This window comes from Taudactylus pleione, unplaced genomic scaffold, assembly GCF_031769625.1.
Source record: "Taudactylus pleione unplaced genomic scaffold, aTauple2 ptg000156l, whole genome shotgun sequence".
Classification (NCBI taxonomy): domain Eukaryota; kingdom Metazoa; phylum Chordata; class Amphibia; order Anura; family Myobatrachidae; genus Taudactylus; species Taudactylus pleione.
The window spans coordinates 8029258-8051200 of NW_028284558.1; the positions used below are offsets into that span (position 1 = coordinate 8029258).

The 21943-nt window shown below is 40.4% G+C and overlaps 1 protein-coding gene across 1 annotated transcript in view; it reads right to left on the minus strand.

The window, feature by feature from the left end:
- LOC148521625 (sodium channel protein type 2 subunit alpha-like) overlaps positions 1 to 21943 on the minus strand; it is a 250848-nt gene that overhangs the window by 160596 nt on the left and 68309 nt on the right. Inside the window, exons 4-7 of the mRNA XM_088474832.1 lie at positions 4656 to 4745; positions 4441 to 4569; positions 1994 to 2085; positions 526 to 789 (exon numbers count right to left, since the gene is read on the minus strand). Of these exons, the coding sequence (XP_088330958.1) occupies positions 526 to 789; positions 1994 to 2085; positions 4441 to 4569; positions 4656 to 4745 (575 nt within the window). The remainder of the gene's footprint in view (positions 1 to 525; positions 790 to 1993; positions 2086 to 4440; positions 4570 to 4655; positions 4746 to 21943) is intronic.

A 21943-nucleotide genomic window follows, 5' to 3' on the forward strand; every position in this document is an offset into this window, starting at 1 on the left:
AAGAGGTCAAATATTTGCTCAGTGACAAAGGGGACATATTTCTAATGCACATCATAATTTCACATTACTAATTTATTTTTATTAAAATACAAGTCACAATAAATATGATCAGACAATTTCCTGATATAAAGGACACTGTTCCATTTTTCAAATCACATCCCTGAAGAAAAGCATTAGATACAGTATGTATAATGTAATATTTGATGAACATAGCACCTGTAGAGTGTTGCGGTAAAGAAAACAGTAGCTTAATCCTGTTGTATGTATTCTCTACCATAGGATTCTTCCATTTCCCACGTGAACCCTGATAACACCCCACATCTATGGAATACAGCAATATATGCACCATACCAGCTGTCACTCATATTAATAAATGTAAGTATACAACACACAAAGGGCCTCTGGCCAAAATGAGTAACGACCCTACTGTACATGTTTCTAAAAGTAAATAAAGTACGCACAACACTTATAATTATCGTACATATTACATTTATCTTTTTGCCAATTTACTATTACAGTACTTACTTTCATTTTGGATGTATTCTAGCTTGTCAAACGGGTTTAAGGTTATGTTTATATAGGAACCGTTCATGCCAGCAGTAGAATTAAAGTAAGAGGTAATATTTGCTTCATAATCTGGGGGCCACCTGACACACTTATTTCTCAGGTGACCCATGAACAGCTGTAGTCCTATTAGTGCAAACACACTCAGACAAAACACTGTGAGAATCATCACATCAGAAAGCTTCTTCACCGACTGAATCAGGGCCCCCACAATGGTCTTCAGGCCTAGAAAAACAGGCAGGCGGTTATTTTACGCCAATGCGCAGCGCAAGGAAGACAAGAGTCCAGAGAAAGAGATCCCATGCAAGCCTAAATTGATATTAAATGATTTGTGAAATTGTGGGATGCGATGGAGACTCAGCAGGTGGTGATGATGGAAAGTATACCGCTAGTGATGGAAGGAAAGTGGATGAAGATGGATGCTGGAGATTTACAGAATTCTAAAGAAATAAAAACACTTGTTTTCTCGAAGAAAAAAAAAACAAGTCATTTTGCACGTCATGCTATAGGTGAAATCTAACATACGCATAGATTTTGGATAAATTGCTGCAGTCTATACAAATCATATGCTGACAATTTTATAACATACTGAAGACTTTTTGCTAGGTTACAATTCCGATAAGGTGGTCAATGATTCTCATATTCGTATATTATAAAACTGTGCCCAGTTCTAAATGCCAATCATTTTCTTTTTCATAGAAGAAATATGTCCCATGCAATGCCCATGCTTTCTGATATATATGTATTTTTTTTTTTACTTTTTTTTTTTTTCAAATAATTTTTTTCATTTCAATTAAAACAGTGACAATGGTTTTTTGATTAAGCATGTAATCATAACACGTAGCATTGTTTGGGATGAAGATAACATTTCATGAGATAAACAACCATAAAGACATTCACATATAGGGTTAGTTGGATGTGAAACAAACAAACAAACAAAAACAAAAACAGAAAAAGAAAAAAAACACACACAGGCTGGGTATATATTGCGATGTCCCATGCAAGAATTTGTTAAACTCCAAGGCTGATTGGAAAAAAAAAAAAAAAATGAAAAGCTTCAAAATGGTAAAAAGCACAATATCGTTTGGAAATCAGGCATTTGCCAAGAGATTTGTGCTTTTTTTAATTTAATCTATTTCTTGCATTGCAATGGCAAGCAACAAGGCTTTATGCTCAAAATGAGATAAAAGTTAGATGGAACAAAAAGTATAATCAGCCTACGTGTTTAACCTGAATCTCACCTGGAATGACTGAAATTGTTTTCAATGCTCGGAGAACTCTGAATGTTCTCAATGCTGAGACATTGCCCAGGTCCACAAACTCTGTCACATATCTGCAATAGGGGAGTTCACATACAAACACAATGACAGACACAAAGAAACAGTTGGATGTACAAGGGGCCTAACACCTCACACCAATTACTTCTTACCTGGGATTACAGAAATAGTTTTCAAAGCTCTTAATACTCTGAAAGTTCGAAGAGCTGAAACATTGCCTAGGTTTACAAATTCTGTTACATACCTGTAGGATTAAATCAGAGTTATTCATGATATTTACTTAGGTCTTTCGTTAAGACCTTTTTTTGGTGTTCAATTCAAAACCATGAGTGACTATTAGATATCAATATAGAAATTGATGTAAATTTGCAACTGTGAGTATCAAAGTATCTACCAAAAGTACTTCACAGTGTTTGAAAGCCAATCTGGAAGTTATGGGGCTGAGGAACTAAGAAGGGCTTGGCTTTGTTTAGTCTATAGCCCATCAAAATCCTCATAAATAAATATTTAGGTAGGTTTGCTTTAGTCTCTTATGCACTAAACCCAGTTAAAAAGCAAAAAAGTAGCTATACAGTAATATAATGCAGAACACTATCAGTATTCTCATTGTTAGGATTTAAGCTACATGAATTCAAATACATGTCAAGTATCCATATTGTTCCTATCATGTTTAAATGAAAGCATGTAAAGAACTGTTTGTTTTTAATATTTAAAGTTGAAAAATAAAATTCTTAAAGAATATACAATGCATTAATTAAGTAAGGAAATCACTGTTCACTTAATACAGTTTAAGAACATAAAGCACAAATCACTAATAGACATTCATTTATATTTGTACACTACTTTTACACTGTTATGCGACTACTGGAATTTGAAACTGTTTTGCATTCGCTGTTTTATAAACATATATATATATATATACAGTATATATATACAGTATATATATATATATATATATATATATACATATATATATAAAACCACACGTATATATTGGTTCATGTGAAGGAAAGTTTAGATTGCAGTATTTGTTTTCAATAATTAAATTGTGCTGTAATGAGTCTTGCAGCAGTTAAAGGGATTCTTCATGAAAAATTAATTATCCTCACTCTCACACCCCAGGCACTGCACATTTCTTAGCTGCTTGTTCTAATACCGATTAGTAAATCTGGTGGGTTTGCTTTCCTGTGCCTCTCAAGCATCCCTGCTACAGTATATTATTAGATGTTGGTTTCCACTATAAAATGCTATCAAATATAGCACACTGCAGTGTAGCACTGAACCCAGGAAAGCTGAAGGGAAATGCTGGACTGCAAACCTGTCAAATAATTTCTATGCAACTGGGAGCAGAGAATACAGCAATACAGTATCTGTATGTTGCTCAGTCAGCAGTGCAATTAAAAATACAAGATTAATTTGTAAATGTATGATGGGAGTCATAAATTATTAGGAAGGCATAATTAAGATTACTTGGATATTCTCTGTAACATCCAATATAATACTGTGTGTTCCTTATGCTGTTTGTATGTAGTTTGAAATGTCTAACCTTGCAAGCCTGTTGGTAAAACTGAGATATTCTATATGTCCATCCAGATAAAAATATCTATGTTTGTGAACTTTCAAGGTTTTCTTTTTGGAATAAGAAGAAAACCCAACCGGTACTATATGCCAGTAGTAGCAAAACAATCAGGCTTCTTCTCTTGGGAAACAGTTGTCATTTATGAACATCATAAGAGCATAAGGAGAGAAAGAGACCAGTCAAATAAATACCATTACAATTTTCAGCATCAAAATAATGGTCTTGTTAAACTGACAATGAATGCTTAGTGATTTCACTTTTTTTTTTTTAAATACATGGGGTTACAATGCAAAAGTTATTAAAATACACTTCAGGTAACCCTATCAATTGGATTAACTACTTTGTTTTCTATAGCAAATCACTTGCAAGAGATAAATCAATGTCAACTCATCAATGTGCCTTAAAACCATTATGCCTTAATCACTGGAATGAAGAAGCTACTGTAGGGAAAAATCTTCAAAATGTTATTTCCTACATTGAATGGGAATATTTAAAATGTTATCTGATATTTCCTCATCTGTCCTTGGTTGTCCGAACAGAACTATTTATTTGCCAAGAAAGTCTGCGTCTCTCCCTCGACTTCTTGCTGTCATGATATTAAAAATGGCCGTCTTACTTCTAATCTTTGTTTATCAGTTCAACTATTCTTTTTGTTATCTGCTCAAACAAATATTCTAACGTAATGGGAACAGCTTTGTTCTGACTATTCAGTTATATCAAATAGCCACAGAAAATAACCACACATAGATTCTCTTGCTAACTAAATCTAATGGAACACTGTTGGTTTATGCGTAAATTATGCTTTTATTTATTTATGTATTTATTAACGAGACATAAATACATGTATCTGAACTCAATGTATCAAACAGATCAATTTAATTTCGGCTTTAGTTATCCATAAATGACAAAATTATTGAGCCATGTCTATAGCAACTTTAACTTCAATGGCATTAAGGCAAATATTTCGAGGAAGTGGAATATAATGTAAATAAATCCTAAGAAAATATTAGAGATACTTACGCCATGGTGATGACACTGAAGTCGAGCCAGTTCCATGGGTCTCGCAGGAAAGTGAAATTCTCTAAGCAAAACCCTCTCGCCAGAATTTTTACTAGAGATTCAAATGTATAAATCCCAGTGAAGGTATATCTGTAGTCAATAATGAGATCATCTCACATTGGGTTACAAGAGCACATCCTAAATGAAAGTACAGTGCATTCTTGTGCATCACTTACTCTACATTCTTCGTCCATTCCGGGGGGTTACTCATCGTCATGAACACGCAGTTGGTCAAAATAGTGCACATAATGAGCATGCTGAATAATGTAAGTTACAATTAAGGAAAACGACAGGATGCGTGTAGATATACCATGCATATGTCATCACAGTTACATGTTTATGATAAGCTCCAGGTTTGTGTTGAACCATTTATCCCTTTGTATCAAGTTGAAAATTTCAGCAAGATTGGCAACTGTACTGAACTGTGTCCAGTATCCGTAACACTAAATATTATTAACAAAGTTATAATTTCGTTATTCTGTCTGACAGTTATAGAAAAAAATAGCAGAAGCTTCTCTTTAACTGAACATTTATAAAAAGCAAAGAGAAAGCAATTCATTGATTGGTTTTATTGTATTTCCCTTTTTTACTCCAAACTGAGCAGTTTGGAAACAAAATTTGAATACGTGAACTTGCAGGCAGGAGGTTGGTGGCGGTGGTGAGGAGCAAACATTCTGCAGAGTTGCACTGAACAGCAGGTTTGCAATGCAGTCATTCACTCTGCTGTTCTCTGTAGCTTTTTATTCCAAATTGCTCAACCTTGAAAGAACATTGGACAAAAAGTAAACTAGATAAATGTATGATTAATTTGTACAGTAATATAGCTTCCAAGAAATCAATGATATGGGAGAATGCATTCACTATTGTAAATTATATGGCTATTAGAAGTCACTAAGGAACTCCATGGCCATATAAAAGTTCAAGGCTGCAGATCACATAAGCAGAGGTGACTTGCTATATCTATAGTAATGCATTGTAAGGGGTATAAGGGGTGCAATGTCTATTATATGATGGGCTTAAGTGTCGATCTAGCAGTTGTGCAGTGAAAACCAAAGGAAAGCACTGCCCCACTCACAACTCTCATTGGCTGCTAGGGACAGACAAGCTTGAGGGAGCCACATCCTCCCCTCGATGTAGGGGGATATGTTCCAAGCCGTGGAAGCCCAACAGCTCCCTCCCGAGGGGAGCTAAAAATGGGCAACTATGGCTAAAGAGTGTAGAGATAAAGGCTAGCTATAAACTGATTGGTTACTTTGGGCAACTTCTCCATATGTCCAGTCTTTAATATCACAATATAATAAATTTAAAGTTAAATCTAATTTCTATCCCCTACAATATAAAGGGCCTTTTGTTGACAGTTTCTTCAAGGCAGCGATGGAACAGTTCAGAGTGATGTGTGAAAAGGCAGAGAAAGGTCGAATTAGGGACAATTTGGGCAAACAAGAAAGGATTGCTCTAAAAAACCTATGTGAGGACCCTAACATTATTATAAAGCAGGCAGATAAGAATTATTCACCTAAACGTAGAAGATTATCTAACAGAAGCATATTAGACAACAAAGATTTTTATATAAGGTTGCAGTCGGACCCGACTGAACCTTATAAGAAAAAGCTAAAAGACATGCTTGACGATGCCCAAGTTGAGAGTGTGATCACCAAGGATATATATTATTTGTTATATGCACAGTACCCAGTGGTATCCACGTTTTATTTTCTTCCAAAAATACATAAGTCATTGACCAACTTCCCGGGAAGACCGATCATCTCGGGGTTGGGTCAATGACAAATAATCAGCTTATGTATATAATTATTTGCAAAAATATGTTAAATCCCTAAAATCTTATATAAAAGATATGACTCCATTTCTAAATATGATAGAAAATATAAAATGGAAGTCAACGTATTGTTTTGTAACCTGTGACATGGAGGCACTGTATACTAATGTTGAACACTCATTTGGGATAAGAATAGTAGATCAGTATTTGACACTGGATAAGACTATCACTGATGATGTTAGAAAATTCATTCTGGTATCTATTCCCTTTATATTGCATCACCATTATTTTTTATTTCATTCACAATATTTTTTACAGACACGTGGTACTGCGATGGGGACCAGGTTTGCCCCCAGCTTTGCCAACTTGTTCATGGGATCCTACGAGGAGGAACATATTTGGCGGGGCTGTGGGAAACAAAATATACCCAAGGGACAGTTCCTGAGGGTAAGAAGAAATTGTTCATCCTTGGATGCCTATAAAAAACAAGTTACAGTTCTATATGACTCTTTTCTGGATCAAGGCTATCCTTAAACTAGATGAAGTACTAGTTAATACTGGACAGTTGAGAAACAATGTAATTTTTAGGAAAAAAACAAAAACTGACCCCAAGCATGTTCAAAAGGAAAAATGCTAAAGATGATAAGAATAGTTGAATGTGGATCCCGGTAAGACCACTTGGATTTCACAGGTAAGACAGGATGTTTTACATGCAGAAGTACAGTTGAGTTCGTTTCTTTTATGTAACAAAAGAAAAATTTGTGGTTAATAGCTTTCTCAACTGTTAGTCAGATTATGTAATCTATGTTATGGACTGTGGGTGCGGCCTACAGTATGTGGGCCGTACCACCAGAAAATTGCTTATAAGATTTATGGAGCATAAGAGAAATATATTGATGAACTCTAGAACCAATTTTTTATATAGATATATAGTCGAGTGTCAGAGAGGTAGCATAGACAAAATTAAAATAAAGGCAATTTAACAAATTAAGAGTACTATGCAGGGTGGAGATAAATATAACTATGTAGAAGAGAGGCCTTCTGGATCTACAGTCTCAAAACTATAAGTCCAGGAGGTCTCAATGACTCTATAGAACTGAACAATGTTTAGATTACTGTCATTTTAGACCCCTCTATATCTTGAGTCATATAGATGTCTATTGTCTTTGGTTTTTGTGATGTCGGCTATATTCTGATCCCCTCTTTTCTTGTGAATATATCATATTTTTACAGCTTTATACATCTGGTGTGTATATAGCACATCGTTTCATGTCCCTAGACAAGTTTAGTAAAATGTAATATTTAAAAAAAAAATAAAAAAAAATATATATATTTTTTTAAATATTTGTTCATATTTAATAATTTTTTATATATGCATGATGGTAATATGTGAATTAATGAATAGTGTTTCTACTGTATAGTCAGGCTATCTGAGATTATTTGAGGTCCCCATTACAAGGTATTATCGTAATAATATATATGTAATGGTTGCTGGAATATATTGTCAGCTACTGGAATACAACTAAAGCTAAAAGTAATGAATTATTATTGCACCACTGTGACATGGCTGCTGGAATGCAAAATAACATCTGCTGAAACGCAGACATTGTGAAAGTAGACATACAGGAAGTGGCCGAGTTAAAATGGCTGCTGGAATGCATAAGTACCCCTACTGAAACGCAGACATCATGAAAAGAAAGATACAGGAAGTGGGCGAGATTAAAATGGCCGCTGGAACACATAATGACGTCACGTGGAATGCATAACCAGAAGGGGCAGGGCTTAAATCCGCGATACATGTGAGTGGACACAGCAGCTCCGTATTGAACTAAACAGTCAATTAAGGAGGTATAAATAGCCTCAGTAATAGCTATGGAGTCACTCTGTCTGAGGAAGCCGCTGAGATACATTACAAGGCGGGGAAACGCGTTACAGGCTCCCTTATTTTATCTCCACACATCTGTGCAACAAGAAAACACCCTGCTGAAATGCCTGTTGTGAGAAATCACACTAAGAACTGCTTGTGAGTATGTTCACTTGGTTGATAACAAGATCTCTGCCAAACATCCTTGAACACAAAGATTGGTGTAAAGGCAGCAGTGACACTACCAGGGTTTCTATACCCCATTTAAAACAGCAGCTGTGGATTGATACCTTTATATAAAGAGGTTCTCCCAGTGAAGGTAATTGCTATATAAGACTGATTCATAAGATCTTGTGAAACCAAACAAAGTGGTTATGTTGATTAAGTTTCTTTAAGTTGTGGATTGGATGTAATAAAGAGAACTATCCTTTTCCACTGTCTTATGACCCAGAAGGAACGATGACTAAAGCAACAGAATGTATACTTTGAGATATATTTACAAAGAAGTGTGGAGTACTGTATGAATCTAGTGAAACCTTTGTGAAGGTTCTGACTGTGGGCCTGATTCAGAAGAGCACACTATTTGCGTGCGCTTGCTCTGAATCAGGGCGTCCCTTTTTTAAAAAAATTCTGGCTTCCAGGCCGCTCGCACAGCTGTGGGTGACCACCCGCAGCTTGTGCGAGCGGCCTGGCCATGGTCGCGATCATCGCGACCATTGGCATTGTGAGGAGACCCTTGTGGTAGGGTCACAGGACTCGCAATGCCAAGTGGACTTCCTGCTCTAATAGAGCAGGAAGTCCATTACTGACATCACGAGCCTCCATTTGTACAGCCATCCCCCGTCCCCGTCTACAAAACGGGGCAAGCTGTCGATCAACATCGACAGCCGCCCCGTTTTGTTGCGAGCCCCGGAGCGAGTGATTTCTCACTCGCTACAGGGCTTGCGCACACGCGTTGCGCAAATCACGTCACGTGTGCGCATTGGCCCACCATCGACACGCTTGCGAGCGCAATGCGCTCGCGAGTGGGTCTGAATCAGGCCGTGTTCTTTTGCTGTTAAATCTAACGCTCAGATCAAGCCTGAATTATTTAAAAAATTAAATACTGTCATTTATGTATTGTATTTTATTGTGTCTTTGATATGGCCATATCATTATGTATTAATAAATTGCATTGATAACGACTAATTTCAGAAGTTTCCTATTGGCAGCTCTTCCTATACATTCATCTTTCTTTCTCAGTCTTTAAAGATGTGAAAATCACCTTTATTTTGGAAGCTGCATCACTGATTATAGAGTTCTATATTATACTCATTTTCCGTACTTGATCAGGTGCCAGGTTGTACATTTTTGTTTCTTTTTCCACACAGTTCCTTATAATAGTGACACTGAAGTGATGATATCAGTTCTCACCATTATAAGCTTTTACATTAAAACTCAATTTACATAGAAGTAATGTTTACAAGAATTATTTGTTTATAAGTAGGAAATTCACCTTATTCTTCCCATTTTGTAGGGCAAAGGTGACTGAGGACAGGTGTGCAGTAGAGATATGCATATGCTTTAGTTATGAATCATAAATAGTACATTTCTATGTGATGAGTGACACTGATCCTACTTTAAACTACATATACTGGTAATTGTCACAACCCCACAAGCACCAGTTTCTTTAATGTTACATGGGATTGAGAGAGATTACTGACAAATATCTCTACTGGCTGCAGGGGGAAAAAAGGTGTCTTCACTTTTTCCCTTTGCTCCCTGGACTAGAGCTAGGTTTGGGTGTGGATAATAATGTTTTACTTATATTTATAGCTTGTAATGTGCTAAATATTGAAATAACTAAATTGTGCTAATACAGTAAGAATGTATAGGAGGCAGTGCCATCAACATGTCAAACAATTACATAAGGCGTAAGGACCCTGCCCCAGTGGAGCTTACACTCTATGTTCCCTAACGCATACACACTAGGGGAATTTTTTGTTGGGAACCAATTAAACTAACAGTATGTTTTTGAAGTGTGGGGGAAAACCAGAGGAAACCTACACAAGCACGGGGAGAATATACAAACCACACAGTTCGAGCCGTGGTGGGAATCAAATCCAGTAGGCAGTAATGCTAACCATTACACTATCCATGCTGATTGTAAGTGCATGGTGTGCAGTGCATAGGGAAAATATTGTTCAAGCAGCTCTAAACCTAAAATACAATTTGCCTAACATAAAAAAAATAAAGATACAGGTAGTAATATTCGCAAATCTATATGTTAACGTTTCAGTTCATTAGAACTAGAAATATTTGAGATCATGGCAGAAGTTTTACCTATGGATACTAGATTTGCTGTCATTAAGTTTACTGAAAGACACAGGGGCCTATTCATCAAAAGATAAATGGCCCGGTAACCATGCGGAAACGCTAGTTTCCGCATATTTAAGTTACAGGGCCATTCATCATCAGAGGTCCGACAGGACCCCCTTGGTAGTCAGCAAACTCTGAAAACTAAAAGTTTTCGGAGTTTGCTGCCAAGAACAAGCACCATCTTCAGACTGCGCTTCCTCTCGGATCCTAGCTCCTTCCTATGGGAAGGAGTTCTGGGGATGCAAAGAGGGATCCGAGCGGATCCCTCCGCTGCCTCGTCACTAACTCCCCAGTGGCTTTGCGCATGCGTGACCCGTAGCTGCGATACTAACCACGGGGACAATTGCTTTTCGGAGCAGCTGTCCACTCACTGGAGCAATGATGAATTGCTACGGTGTCACATTTCCCCCGCCACAAGTTCAATACTTCATCACCGGAGGCCATACGGCCTTCGATGATGAATAGGCCCCACAGACTTTCTTCACTTGAAATAACTGATAACAGAAAGTAATAGTTTCCACTCAGCTGCACAGCAAATTAAAAATAGAACACTAAACACTGCAAGTTCTATTAAAGTATAGTGGTTTAGATTATGTGGTCATTTGATAAATAAATATATATATATATATTAGGGGTGAGCGGGTTCGGATTTCTGAAATCCGAACCCCCCCGAGCCCCCCCGATCCGAGTCCGATCCGAGTCAGGCTCGACTTTTCCCGCCTGACTCGGATTCTGAAATCGAGGCAAAACGTCATCTTCCCGCCTTCCGAGTCTCGCGGGTTTTGGATCCTATATAAGGTACCCACGTCGGCGCCATTTTCTCACTCGGCTGTGGACAGTGAAGAGGGAGGGTGGGAGTTAGGGCTGTGTAGTGTAGTGTAGTGTAGTGCTGCTGTTGTCCACTACTTCAAAGTCCATAGGGGCTGGCTGTGTTGTGCTGTGCTGCTGTTGTTAATAGGGGCTGTGTCCACTACTTCAAAGTCCATAGGGGCTGGCTGGACTGTGTTGTGCAGTCAGTTCTCCATAGGGGCTGTGTCCACTCCAAAGTCCTGTGCAGTGTCCCAGTCCTAAAGAGGTGCTGTAGTGTTGTCCAGGGGGTGCTCTGTCCATCAGGGGTGCTCCCCCCAAGTGCTAAAAATATAATATATTTTCTGTGTTTGTGAATTGTGTGCGCAGTAGCCGCACGTGCATCAACAAAGTAGTGCCAAGCGTGCGCCTGTGTCATAAGTAAAGGGCCGGCTGGCTTGACCGTTAAAGGGTGCTGTAACCCCCGAAAGTACACTCCAGTCCAAACCAAAAAAAAATTATTTTCTGTGTTTGTGAATTGTGTGCGCAGTAGCCGCACGTGCATCAACAAAGTAGTGCCAAGCGTGCGCCTGTGTCATAAGTAAAGGGCCGGCTGGCTTGACCGTTAAGGGTGCTGTAACCCCCGAAAGTACACTCCAGTCCAAACCAAAAAAAAAATTATTTTCTGTGTTTGTGAATTGTGTGCGCAGTAGCCGCACGTGCATCAACAAAGTAGTGCCAAGCGTGCGCCTGTGTCATAAGTAAAGTGCCGGCTGGCTTGACCGTTAAGGGTGCTGTAACCCCCGAAAGTACACTCCAGTCCAAACCAAAAAAAAAATTATTTTCTGTGTTTGTGAATTGTGTGCGCAGTAGCCGCACGTGCATCAACAAAGTAGTGCCAAGCGTGCGCCTGTGTCATAAGTAAAGGGCCGGCTGGCTTGACCGTTAAGGGTGCTGTAACCCCCGAAAGTACACTCCAGTCCAAACCAAAAAAAAAATTATTTTCTGTGTTTGTGAATTGTGTGCGCAGTAGCCGCACGTGCATCAACAAAGTAGTGCCAAGCGTGCGCCTGTGTCATAAGTAAAGGGCCCGCTGGCTTGACCGTTAAAGGGTGCTGTAACCCCCAAAGTACACTCCAGTCCAAACCAAAAAAAAAATTATTTTCTGTGTTTGTGAATTGTGTGCGCAGTAGCCGCATGTGCATCAACAAAGTAGTGCCAAGCATGCGCCTGTGTCATAAGTAAAGGGCCGGCTGGCTTGACCGTTAAAGGGTGCTGTAACCCCCAAAGTACACTCCAGTCCAAACAAAAAAAAAAATTATTTTCTGTGTTTGTGAATTGTGTGCGCAGTAGCCGCACGTGCATCAACAAAGTAGTGCCAAGCGTGCGCCTGTGTCATAAGTAAAGGGCTGGCTGGCTTGACCGTTAAGGGTGCTGTAACCCCCAAAGTACACTCCAGTCCAAACCAAAAAAAAAATTATTTTCTGTGTTTGTGAATTGTGTGCGCAGTAGCTGCACGTGCATCAACAAAGTAGTGCCAAGCGTGCGCCTGTGTCATAAGTAAAGGGCCGGCTGGCTTGACCGTTAAAGGGTGCTGTAACCCCCAAAGTACACTCCAGTCCAAACCAAAAAAAAATTTATTTTCTGTGTTTGTGAATTGTGTGCGCAGTAGCCGCACGTGCATCAACAAAGTAGTGCCAAGCGTGCGCCTGTGTCATAAGTAAAGGGCCGGCTGGCTTGACCGTTAAAGGGTGCTGTAACCCCCGAAAGTACACTCCAGTCCAAACCAAAAAAAAAATTATTTTCTGTGTTTGTGAATTGTGTGCGCAGTAGCCGCACGTGCATCAACAAAGTAGTGCCAAGCGTGCGCCTGTGTCATAAGTAAAGGGCCGGCTGGCTTGACCGTTAAAGGGTGCTGTAACCCCCGAAAGTACACTCCAGTCCAAACCAAAAAAAAATTATTTTCTGTGTTTGTGAATTGTGTGCGCAGTAGCCGCACGTGCATCAACAAAGTAGTGCCAAGCGTGCGCCTGTGTCATAAGTAAAGGGCCGGCTGGCTTGACCGTTAAAGGGTGCTGTAACCCCCGAAAGTAAGTTAAAGGGTGCTGTAACCCCCAAAGTACACTCCAGTCCAAACCAAAAAAAAATTTATTTTCTGTGTTTGTGAATTGTGTGCGCAGTAGCCGCACGTGCATCAACAAAGTAGTGCCAAGCGTGCGCCTGTGTCATAAGTAAAGGGCCGGCTGGCTTGACCGTTAAAGGGTGCTGTAACCCCCGAAAGTACACTCCAGTCCAAACCAAAAAAAAAATTATTGTCTGTGTTTGTGAATTGTGTGCGCAGTAGCCGCACGTGCATCAACAAAGTAGTGCCAAGCGTGCGCCTGTGTCATAAGTAAAGGGCCGGCTGGCCGTTAAAGGGTGCTGTAACCCCCGAAAGTACACTCCAGTCCAAACCAAAAAAAAATTATTTTCTGTGTTTGTGAATTGTGTGCGCAGTAGCCGCACGTGCATCAACAAAGTAGTGCCAAGCGTGCGCCTGTGTCATAAGTAAAGGGCCGGCTGGCTTGACCGTTAAGGGTGCTGTAACCCCCGAAAGTACACTCCAGTCCAAACCAAAAAAAAAATTATTTTCTGTGTTTGTGAATTGTGTGCGCAGTAGCCGCACGTGCATCAACAAAGTAGTGCCAAGCGTGCGCCTGTGTCATAAGTAAAGGGCTGGCTGGCTTGACCGTTAAGGGTGCTGTAACCCCCGAAAGTACACTCCAGTCCAAACCAAAAAAAAAATTATTTTCTGTGTTTGTGAATTGTGTGCGCAGTAGCTGCACGTGCATCAACAAAGTAGTGCCAAGCGTGCGCCTGTGTCATAAGTAAAGGGCCGGCTGGCTTGACCGTTAAGGGTGCTGTTACCCCCGAAAGTACACTCCAGTCCAAACCAAAAAAAAAATTATTTTCTGTGTTTGTGAATTGTGTGCGCAGTAGCCGCACGTGCATCAACAAAGTAGTGCCAAGCGTGCGCCTGTGTCATAAGTAAAGGGCCCGCTGGCTTGACCGTTAAAGGGTGCTGTAACCCCCAAAGTACACTCCAGTCCAAACCAAAAAAAAAAATATTTTCTGTGTTTGTGAATTGTGTGCGCAGTAGCCGCATGTGCATCAACAAAGTAGTGCCAAGCGTGCGCCTGTGTCATAAGTAAAGGGCCGGCTGGCTTGACCGTTAAAGGGTGCTGTAACCCCCAAAGTACACTCCAGTCCAAACCAAAAAAAAAATTATTTTCTGTGTTTGTGAATTGTGTGCGCAGTAGCCGCACGTGAATCAACAAAGTAGTGCCAAGCGTGCGCCTGTGTCATAAGTAAAGGGCCGGCTGGCTTGACCGTTAAAGGGTGCTGTAACCCCCGAAAGTACACTCCAGTCCAAACCAAAAAAAAAATTATTTTCTGTGTTTGTGAATTGTGTGCGCAGTAGCCGCACGTGCATCAACAAAGTAGTGCCAAGCGTGCGCCTGTGTCATAAGTAAAGGGCCCGCTGGCTTGACCGTTAAAGGGTGCTGTAACCCCCAAAGTACACTCCAGTCCAAACCAAAAAAAAAATTATTTTCTGTGTTTGTGAATTGTGTGCGCAGTAGCCGCATGTGCATCAACAAAGTAGTGCCAAGCGTGCGCCTGTGTCATAAGTAAAGGGCCGGCTGGCTTGACCGTTAAAGGGTGCTGTAACCCCCAAAGTACACTCCAGTCCAAACCAAAAAAAAATTTATTTTCTGTGTTTGTGAATTGTGTGCGCAGTAGCCGCACGTGCATCAACAAAGTAGTGCCAAGCGTGCGCCTGTGTCATAAGTAAAGGGCCGGCTGGCTTGACCGTTAAAGGGTGCTGTAACCCCCGAAAGTACACTCCAGTCCAAACCAAAAAAAAAATTATTTTCTGTTTGTGAATTGTGTGCGCAGTAGCCGCACGTGCATCAACAAAGTAGTGCCAAGCGTGCGCCTGTGTCATAAGTAAAGGGCCGGCTGGCTTGACCGTTAAAGGGTGCTGTAACCCCCAAAGTACACTCCAGTCCAAACCAAAAAAAAATTATTTTCTGTGTTTGTGAATTGTGTGCGCAGTAGCCGCACGTGCATCAACAAAGTAGTGCCAAGTGTGCGCCTGTGTCATAAGTAAAGGGCCGGCTGGCTTGACCGTTAAAGGGTGCTGTAACCCCCGAAAGTACACTCCAGTCCAAACCAAAAAAAAAATTATTTTCTGTGTTTGTGAATTGTGTGCGCAGTAGCCGCACGTGCATCAACAAAGTAGTGCCAAGTGTGCGCCTGTGTCATAAGTAAAGGGCCGGCTGGCTTGACCGTTAAAGGGTGCTGTAACCCCCGAAAGTACACTCCAGTCCAAACCAAAAAAAAAATTATTTTCTGTGTTTGTGAATTGTGTGCGCAGTAGCCGCACGTGCATCAACAAAGTAGTGCCAAGCGTGCGCCTGTGTCATAAGTAAAGGGCCGGCTGGCTTGACCGTTAAAGGGTTCTGTAACCCCCAAAGTACACTCCAAACCAAAAAAATATATATTTTCTGTGTTTGTGACTTGTGTGCACTGTGGCTGCACGTGCATCAACAAAGGAGCAGCACCAAGCGTGCGCCTGTGTCCCATAAGTAAAGAGCCGGCTGGCTCATTTCTTAAAGGGTGGTGTAACCCACAAAGTGCACTACTCTCCAGCAAAAATAAAAAAATATTTTCTGTGTTTGTGTGCGCTTTAGCCGCACGTATATATATCAATATAACATAAATGGAGGACCAAACTTTCTCTGATAAAAATAAAATAGGGAAAGATCAAGAACCACTTCCTACTAGTGCTGTTGCTGCTGCTGGGAGTTGTTCATCATCCCAGAGAGGAAGTAGGAACATCACTACTTTTACTAAACAATTGACCCTCCAACAGTCCCTAGCGATGAGGATGAAGTACGACAGCAGTCATCCTGAAGCAAAACGTATAACTGAGGCCTTGACTGCTATGTTGGTGTTAGACGTGCGTCCGGTATCCGACATTAGTGCAGTGGGATTTAGACAATTGATGGAGGTAGTGTGTCCTCGGTTCCAAATCCCGTCTAGATTCCACCTGCATCCTCAAAGCAGCAGCGACAAGCGTGCGTCTGTCTGTTAAAGGGTGGTGACACCCTCAAAGTGTGCTACACAAACAATTAAAATATTGTTCTTTTTTTTTCTGTCTTTGTGAATTGTGTGGGCTGTAGCCGCACTTGCATCCTCAAAGCAGCAGCGACAAGCGTGCGTCTGTCTGTTAAAGGGTGTTGTAACTCTCAAAGTGCTCCAAAAAATCAAAAAATTTTTTTTAATGTGTTTGTGACTTGTGTGCGATGTAGCCACACTTGCATCCTCAAAGCAGCAGCGACAAGCGTGCGTCTGTCTGTTAAAGGGTGGTGACACCCTCAAAGTGTGCTACACAAACAATAAAAATATTCTTCTTCTTTTTTCTGTCTTTGTGAATTGTGTGGGCTGTAGCCGCACCTGCATCCTTAAAGCAGCAGCGACAAGCGTGCGTCTGTCTGTTAAAGGGTGGTGTAACTCACGAAGTGCTCCAAAAAATAAAAAACTATTTTTTTAATGTGTTTGTGACATGTGTGCGATGTAGCCGCACTTGCATCCTCAAAGCAGCAGCGACAAGCGTGCGTCTGTCTGTTAAAGGGTGGTGACACCCTCAAAGTGTGCTACACAAACAATTAAAATATTGTTCTTTTTTTTTCTGTCTTTGTGAATTGTGTGGGCTGTAGCCGCACTTGCATCCTCAAAGCAGCAGCGACAAGCGTGCGTCTGTCTGTTAAAGGGTGGTGACACCCTCAAAGTGTGCTACACAAACAATAAAAATATTCTTCTTCTTTTTTCTGTCTTTGTGAATTGTGTGGGCTGTAGCCGCACCTGCATCCTTAAAGCAGCAGCGACAAGCGTGCGTCTGTCTGTTAAAGGGTGGTGTAACTCACGAAGTGCTCCAAAAAATAAAAAACTATTTTTTTAATGTGTTTGTGACTTGTGTGCGATGTAGCCGCACTTGCATCCTCAAAGCAGCAGCGACAAGCGTGCGTCTGTCTGTTAAAGGGTGTTGTAACTCTCAAAGTGCTCCAAAAAATCAAAAAATTTTTTTTAATGTGTTTGTGACTTGTGTGCGATGTAGCCACACTTGCATCCTCAAAGCAGCAGCGACAAGCGTGCGTCTGTCTGTTAAAGGGTGGTGACACCCTCAAAGTGTGCTACACAAACAATAAAAATATTCTTCTTCTTTTTTCTGTCTTTGTGAATTGTGTGGGCTGTAGCCGCACCTGCATCCTTAAAGCAGCAGCGACAAGCGTGCGTCTGTCTGTTAAAGGGTGGTGTAACTCACGAAGTGCTCCAAAAAATAAAAAACTATTTTTTTAATGTGTTTGTGACTTGTGTGCGATGTAGCCGCACTTGCATCCTCAAAGCAGCAGCGACAAGCGTGCGTCTGTCTGTTAAAGGGTGGTGACACCCTCAAAGTGTGCTACACAAACAATAAAAATATTCTTCTTTTTTCTGTCTTTGTGAATTGTGTGGGCTGTAGCCGCACCTGCATCCTTAAAGCAGCAGCGACAAGCGTGCGTCTGTCTGTTAAAGGGTGGTGACACCCTCAAAGTGTGCTACACAAACAATTAAAATATTGTTCTTTTTTCTGTCTTTGTGAATTGTGTGGGCTGTAGCCGCACCTGCATCCTTAAAGCAGCTGCGACAAGCGTGCGTCTGTCTGTTAAAGGGTGGTGACACCCTCAAAGTGTGCTACACAAACAATTAAAATATTGTTCTTTTTTTTTTGGTCTTTGTGAAATGTGTGGGCTGTAGCCGCACCTGCATCCTTAAAGCAGCAGCGACAAGCGTGCGTCTGTCTGTTAAAGGGTGGTGACACCCTCAAAGTGTGCTACACAAAGAATAAAAATATTCTTCTTCTTTTTTCTGTCTTTGTGAATTGTGTGGGCTGTAGCCGCACTTGCATCCTCAAAGCAGCAGCGACAAGCGTGCGTCTGTCTGTTAGAGGGTGGTGTAACCCTCAAAGTGTGCTCCACAAACAATAAAAATATTCTTTTTTTTTTTCTGTCTTTGTGAATTGTGTGGGCTGTAGCCGCACTTGAATCCTCAAAGCAGCAGCGACAAGCGTGCGTCTGTCTGTTAAAGGATTACATCGGTGACAGCATCCAAGTAGGCATGTCAGACAGTCCGTACCTGTACTGGCAGGAAAAAGAAGCAATTTGGAGGTCCCTGTACAAACTGGCTCTATTTTACCTGAGTTGCCCCCCCTCCAGTGTGTACTCCGAAAGAGTGTTTAGTGCAGCCGGGAACCTTGTTAGCGAAAGGCGTAGGAGGTTGCTTCCACAAAATGTGGAGAAGATGATGTTCATAAAATGAATGATCAACTCTTCCAGGGAGACCAGCCTCCAGAACGTACAGAGCGACCTGTGGTTCCAGCAGGGACGAATTAATACTCTGTGAGGATGAGGATGTACATAACACTGAAGAGGGTGAGGAATCTGTGGATGAGGAGGATGAGGACGACTTCTTGCCTCCGTAGAGCCAGTTTGTGCAGGGACAGATTAATTGCCAGCTTGTTTTGTGGGGGCCCAAACGAACCAATCATTTCAGCCACAGTTGTGTGGCAGACCCTGGCGCTGAAATGATTGCTTTGTTAAAGTGTGCATGTCCTGTTTATACAACATAAGGGTGGGTGGGAGGGCCCAAGGACAATTCCATCTTGCACCTCTTTTTTTTCTTTGCATTATGTACAGTTTGGGGCCTAGTTTTTCAATGCCATCCTGTCTGCCACTGCAGTTTCACGCCTAGATGGGTCACGTGTTTGTGCCGCCCACTCGTGTCGCTTAGCATAGTCATCCAGCTACCTCGGTGCAACCTTTTGGACATAAAAACACTATTGTGAGGTGTGAGGTATTCAGAATAGACTGGAAATGAGTGGAAATTAAGGTTATTGAGGTTAATAATAGCATAGGAGCAGAAAAACCTACAAATTCTGTGATTTTAGCTGTTTTTATGCTTTTTTTCAAAAATACAGATCCAAAACACAAAACCCAGAACCCAAAACACGGAAGGGTGGTTTTGGCAAAACCAATCCAGATCCAAAACACGAAGAAAGATCCAGATCCAAAACCAAAACACAAAACACGAAAAGTGGCCGGTGCACACCCCTAATATATATATATATATATATATATATATATATTTGCAAACAGCGTGGTGCTGTATTTTATTTTTATTAAGGTGATCAACCTAATTCTGGACAATGGGCCTGATTCAGCAAGGATCGCTATTCTGCTAATACGCACGCAACGTAGTTGCTAATATCAGTGGTGATATGCAAATAGTTGCATTCGCATTGCGATCGCAGCCTAACATAAGGATGCAGCAAAAAGTAATCCTCCAGCACTCAGAATAAAATCAGCAATGCTAATAAAATAAAATAAATAAATATATATATATATATATATTTATTTCTTTTCTTAGCATTTTAATTACACCTTTCACCTATGTATCACCTATAAACACGTAGTTTATTCTTAGTAACATATACTAACACTTTAGTCTTTCACTGGTCTGCTTCCCTAGGGTGGCTGGACTTCGCTTGCATTTTTGAGGTTCTGCACCCCAGACTCTAACCAAGTGATAGGGACCTCCAGTATCAGAGAAGCCGTGACGTGGCCTGGAGGCTTAGCCATATTTTTGCAAATATATGCAACTGAGATCTCTGAATTAGCTACCACCATGTAGTTTTTCAAATCTTATTGCTGATTTTATTCTGAGTGCTGGAGATTACTTTTTGTTGTTTCTTGTATAGAGTAACCCCTCCCTTACATGCACCTGAGTGATATTACTGAAGTGACTGAGCAGCTACCAACATGTATAACATAAAGACGCCCACTTCCCTTACACACATCCGTATACATTGGCAACAGAGCAAAATAATCTGTAACGTCAAGTAATATCGGACCCATACGCACAGTTAAGCAGTTAAGGCAGGTCAGACCTCACTTAGGAACTGTTAACTTCAGCGAATGCTATGAAGCCTCAAGCTGCGTATGGTATCACAGTGGCTAATTTATGCACGTCCCTGCAACGCCGTTGAAACGCACTGGCACGCATGCGTTCACCCGACTACCCCCCGTTACCACACACAAACGGCACTTCCTGTCAATCACTCTGCAATGGGTCTGCGTTGCCACTGTGATCGCAGTTCCGATCGCAGTGACTGGTTCACGCACGCACTGCGTACGCATGCGCAGTGCGAAACAATCGGCCAACTGCGTGCATATTAGCAACTTTGATCCTTGCTGAATCAGGCCCGATGGGTTATATTTACTAAAGTGAGAGTTTTTAGAAGTGGAGCTGTTGCCCATAGCTACCAATCAGATTCTAGCTATTATCTTCTAGAAGGTGCTAGTTAGATGTTAAGTAGAATCTGATTGGTTGCTATGGGCAACATCTCCATTTCTAAAAACTCTTACTTTAGTAAATATACTCCAATGTATTTAAGGCTTAACACTCCTTGGGGTAAATTGACTAAAGTTAGAGTTTTTAGAAGTGGAGATGTTGCCCATAGCAACCAATCAGATTCTACTTAACATTTAACTAGCTCTAGAAGATAATAGCTAGAATGTGATTGGTTGCTAGGGGCAACATCACTACTAAAACTTCTCACTTTAGTAAATTTACCCCCTTGTCCCAAATGGAACAGCCATGGGAAATCCATGTCTGTACCCACCCCCCTTGGGTAATATTCCCTTCTCCAGGACTTGACATCCCCAAAAAGTAAAAAAAAAAATACTAAGCATATTACTTACTGTGTGTCAGTAATGCTGATTGGATGGCTGCTGCTGAGCCAAAGGGTCCGTATAATCAGAGTTACAGACAAACTTAAATTGGTGCATCAATTTAATCTTCTCCAAGGGAAGATTCCCTTCTTACTAGTGCCGGGTGGTGTGAGTAGCTGGAAACTGCTGGGGTTATTTAAATATCAAAATTAAATATATATTATTTTGTTACTAAAAAAAAATGACAAATAATATATAACACACAGGTATCACAGATATCAAGGCATATTCTTACCCTGCAAGAGATTTACATTCTAATGTCTAAGATTTGTATATTTATGTCATGTACCTTTACCAACAACAGGAAGGAAATACATTTGCATTGCATAATATCTGTTGACCTTGGGAGCAAACATTTTAGGCAAATATAGACACATACAGTATATTACAAATTGCATTCTACAGAATTACCCACGCAGCAACCACAGTTCTGAACAATTGTAAAATGTAAAAATGATAGGTACCTGATTCATAAATAGGTACTGCTTCTACAAACATATTTCCTGATAAATGTTATCTGTTATATAATATCTATTAACATAATATTAAAAATACAATGGAAGCAAACCCAGCCCATGGGCCAATAGCACTGTCATATTTTCTAATTAAACATCAAACAAAACCTAAATATATATATATATTATTTATTATCATATTTATTTATTATTATTATTATAATTATTATCATCATTATTATTATTATTAATATATATTATTATTATTTCTATCCTATTCTATTTGGTTTCTCTCAGATTCATTATTATCACTCTTTTATATCTCTTCCAGGTCCCTGAATGTTGATATATATTG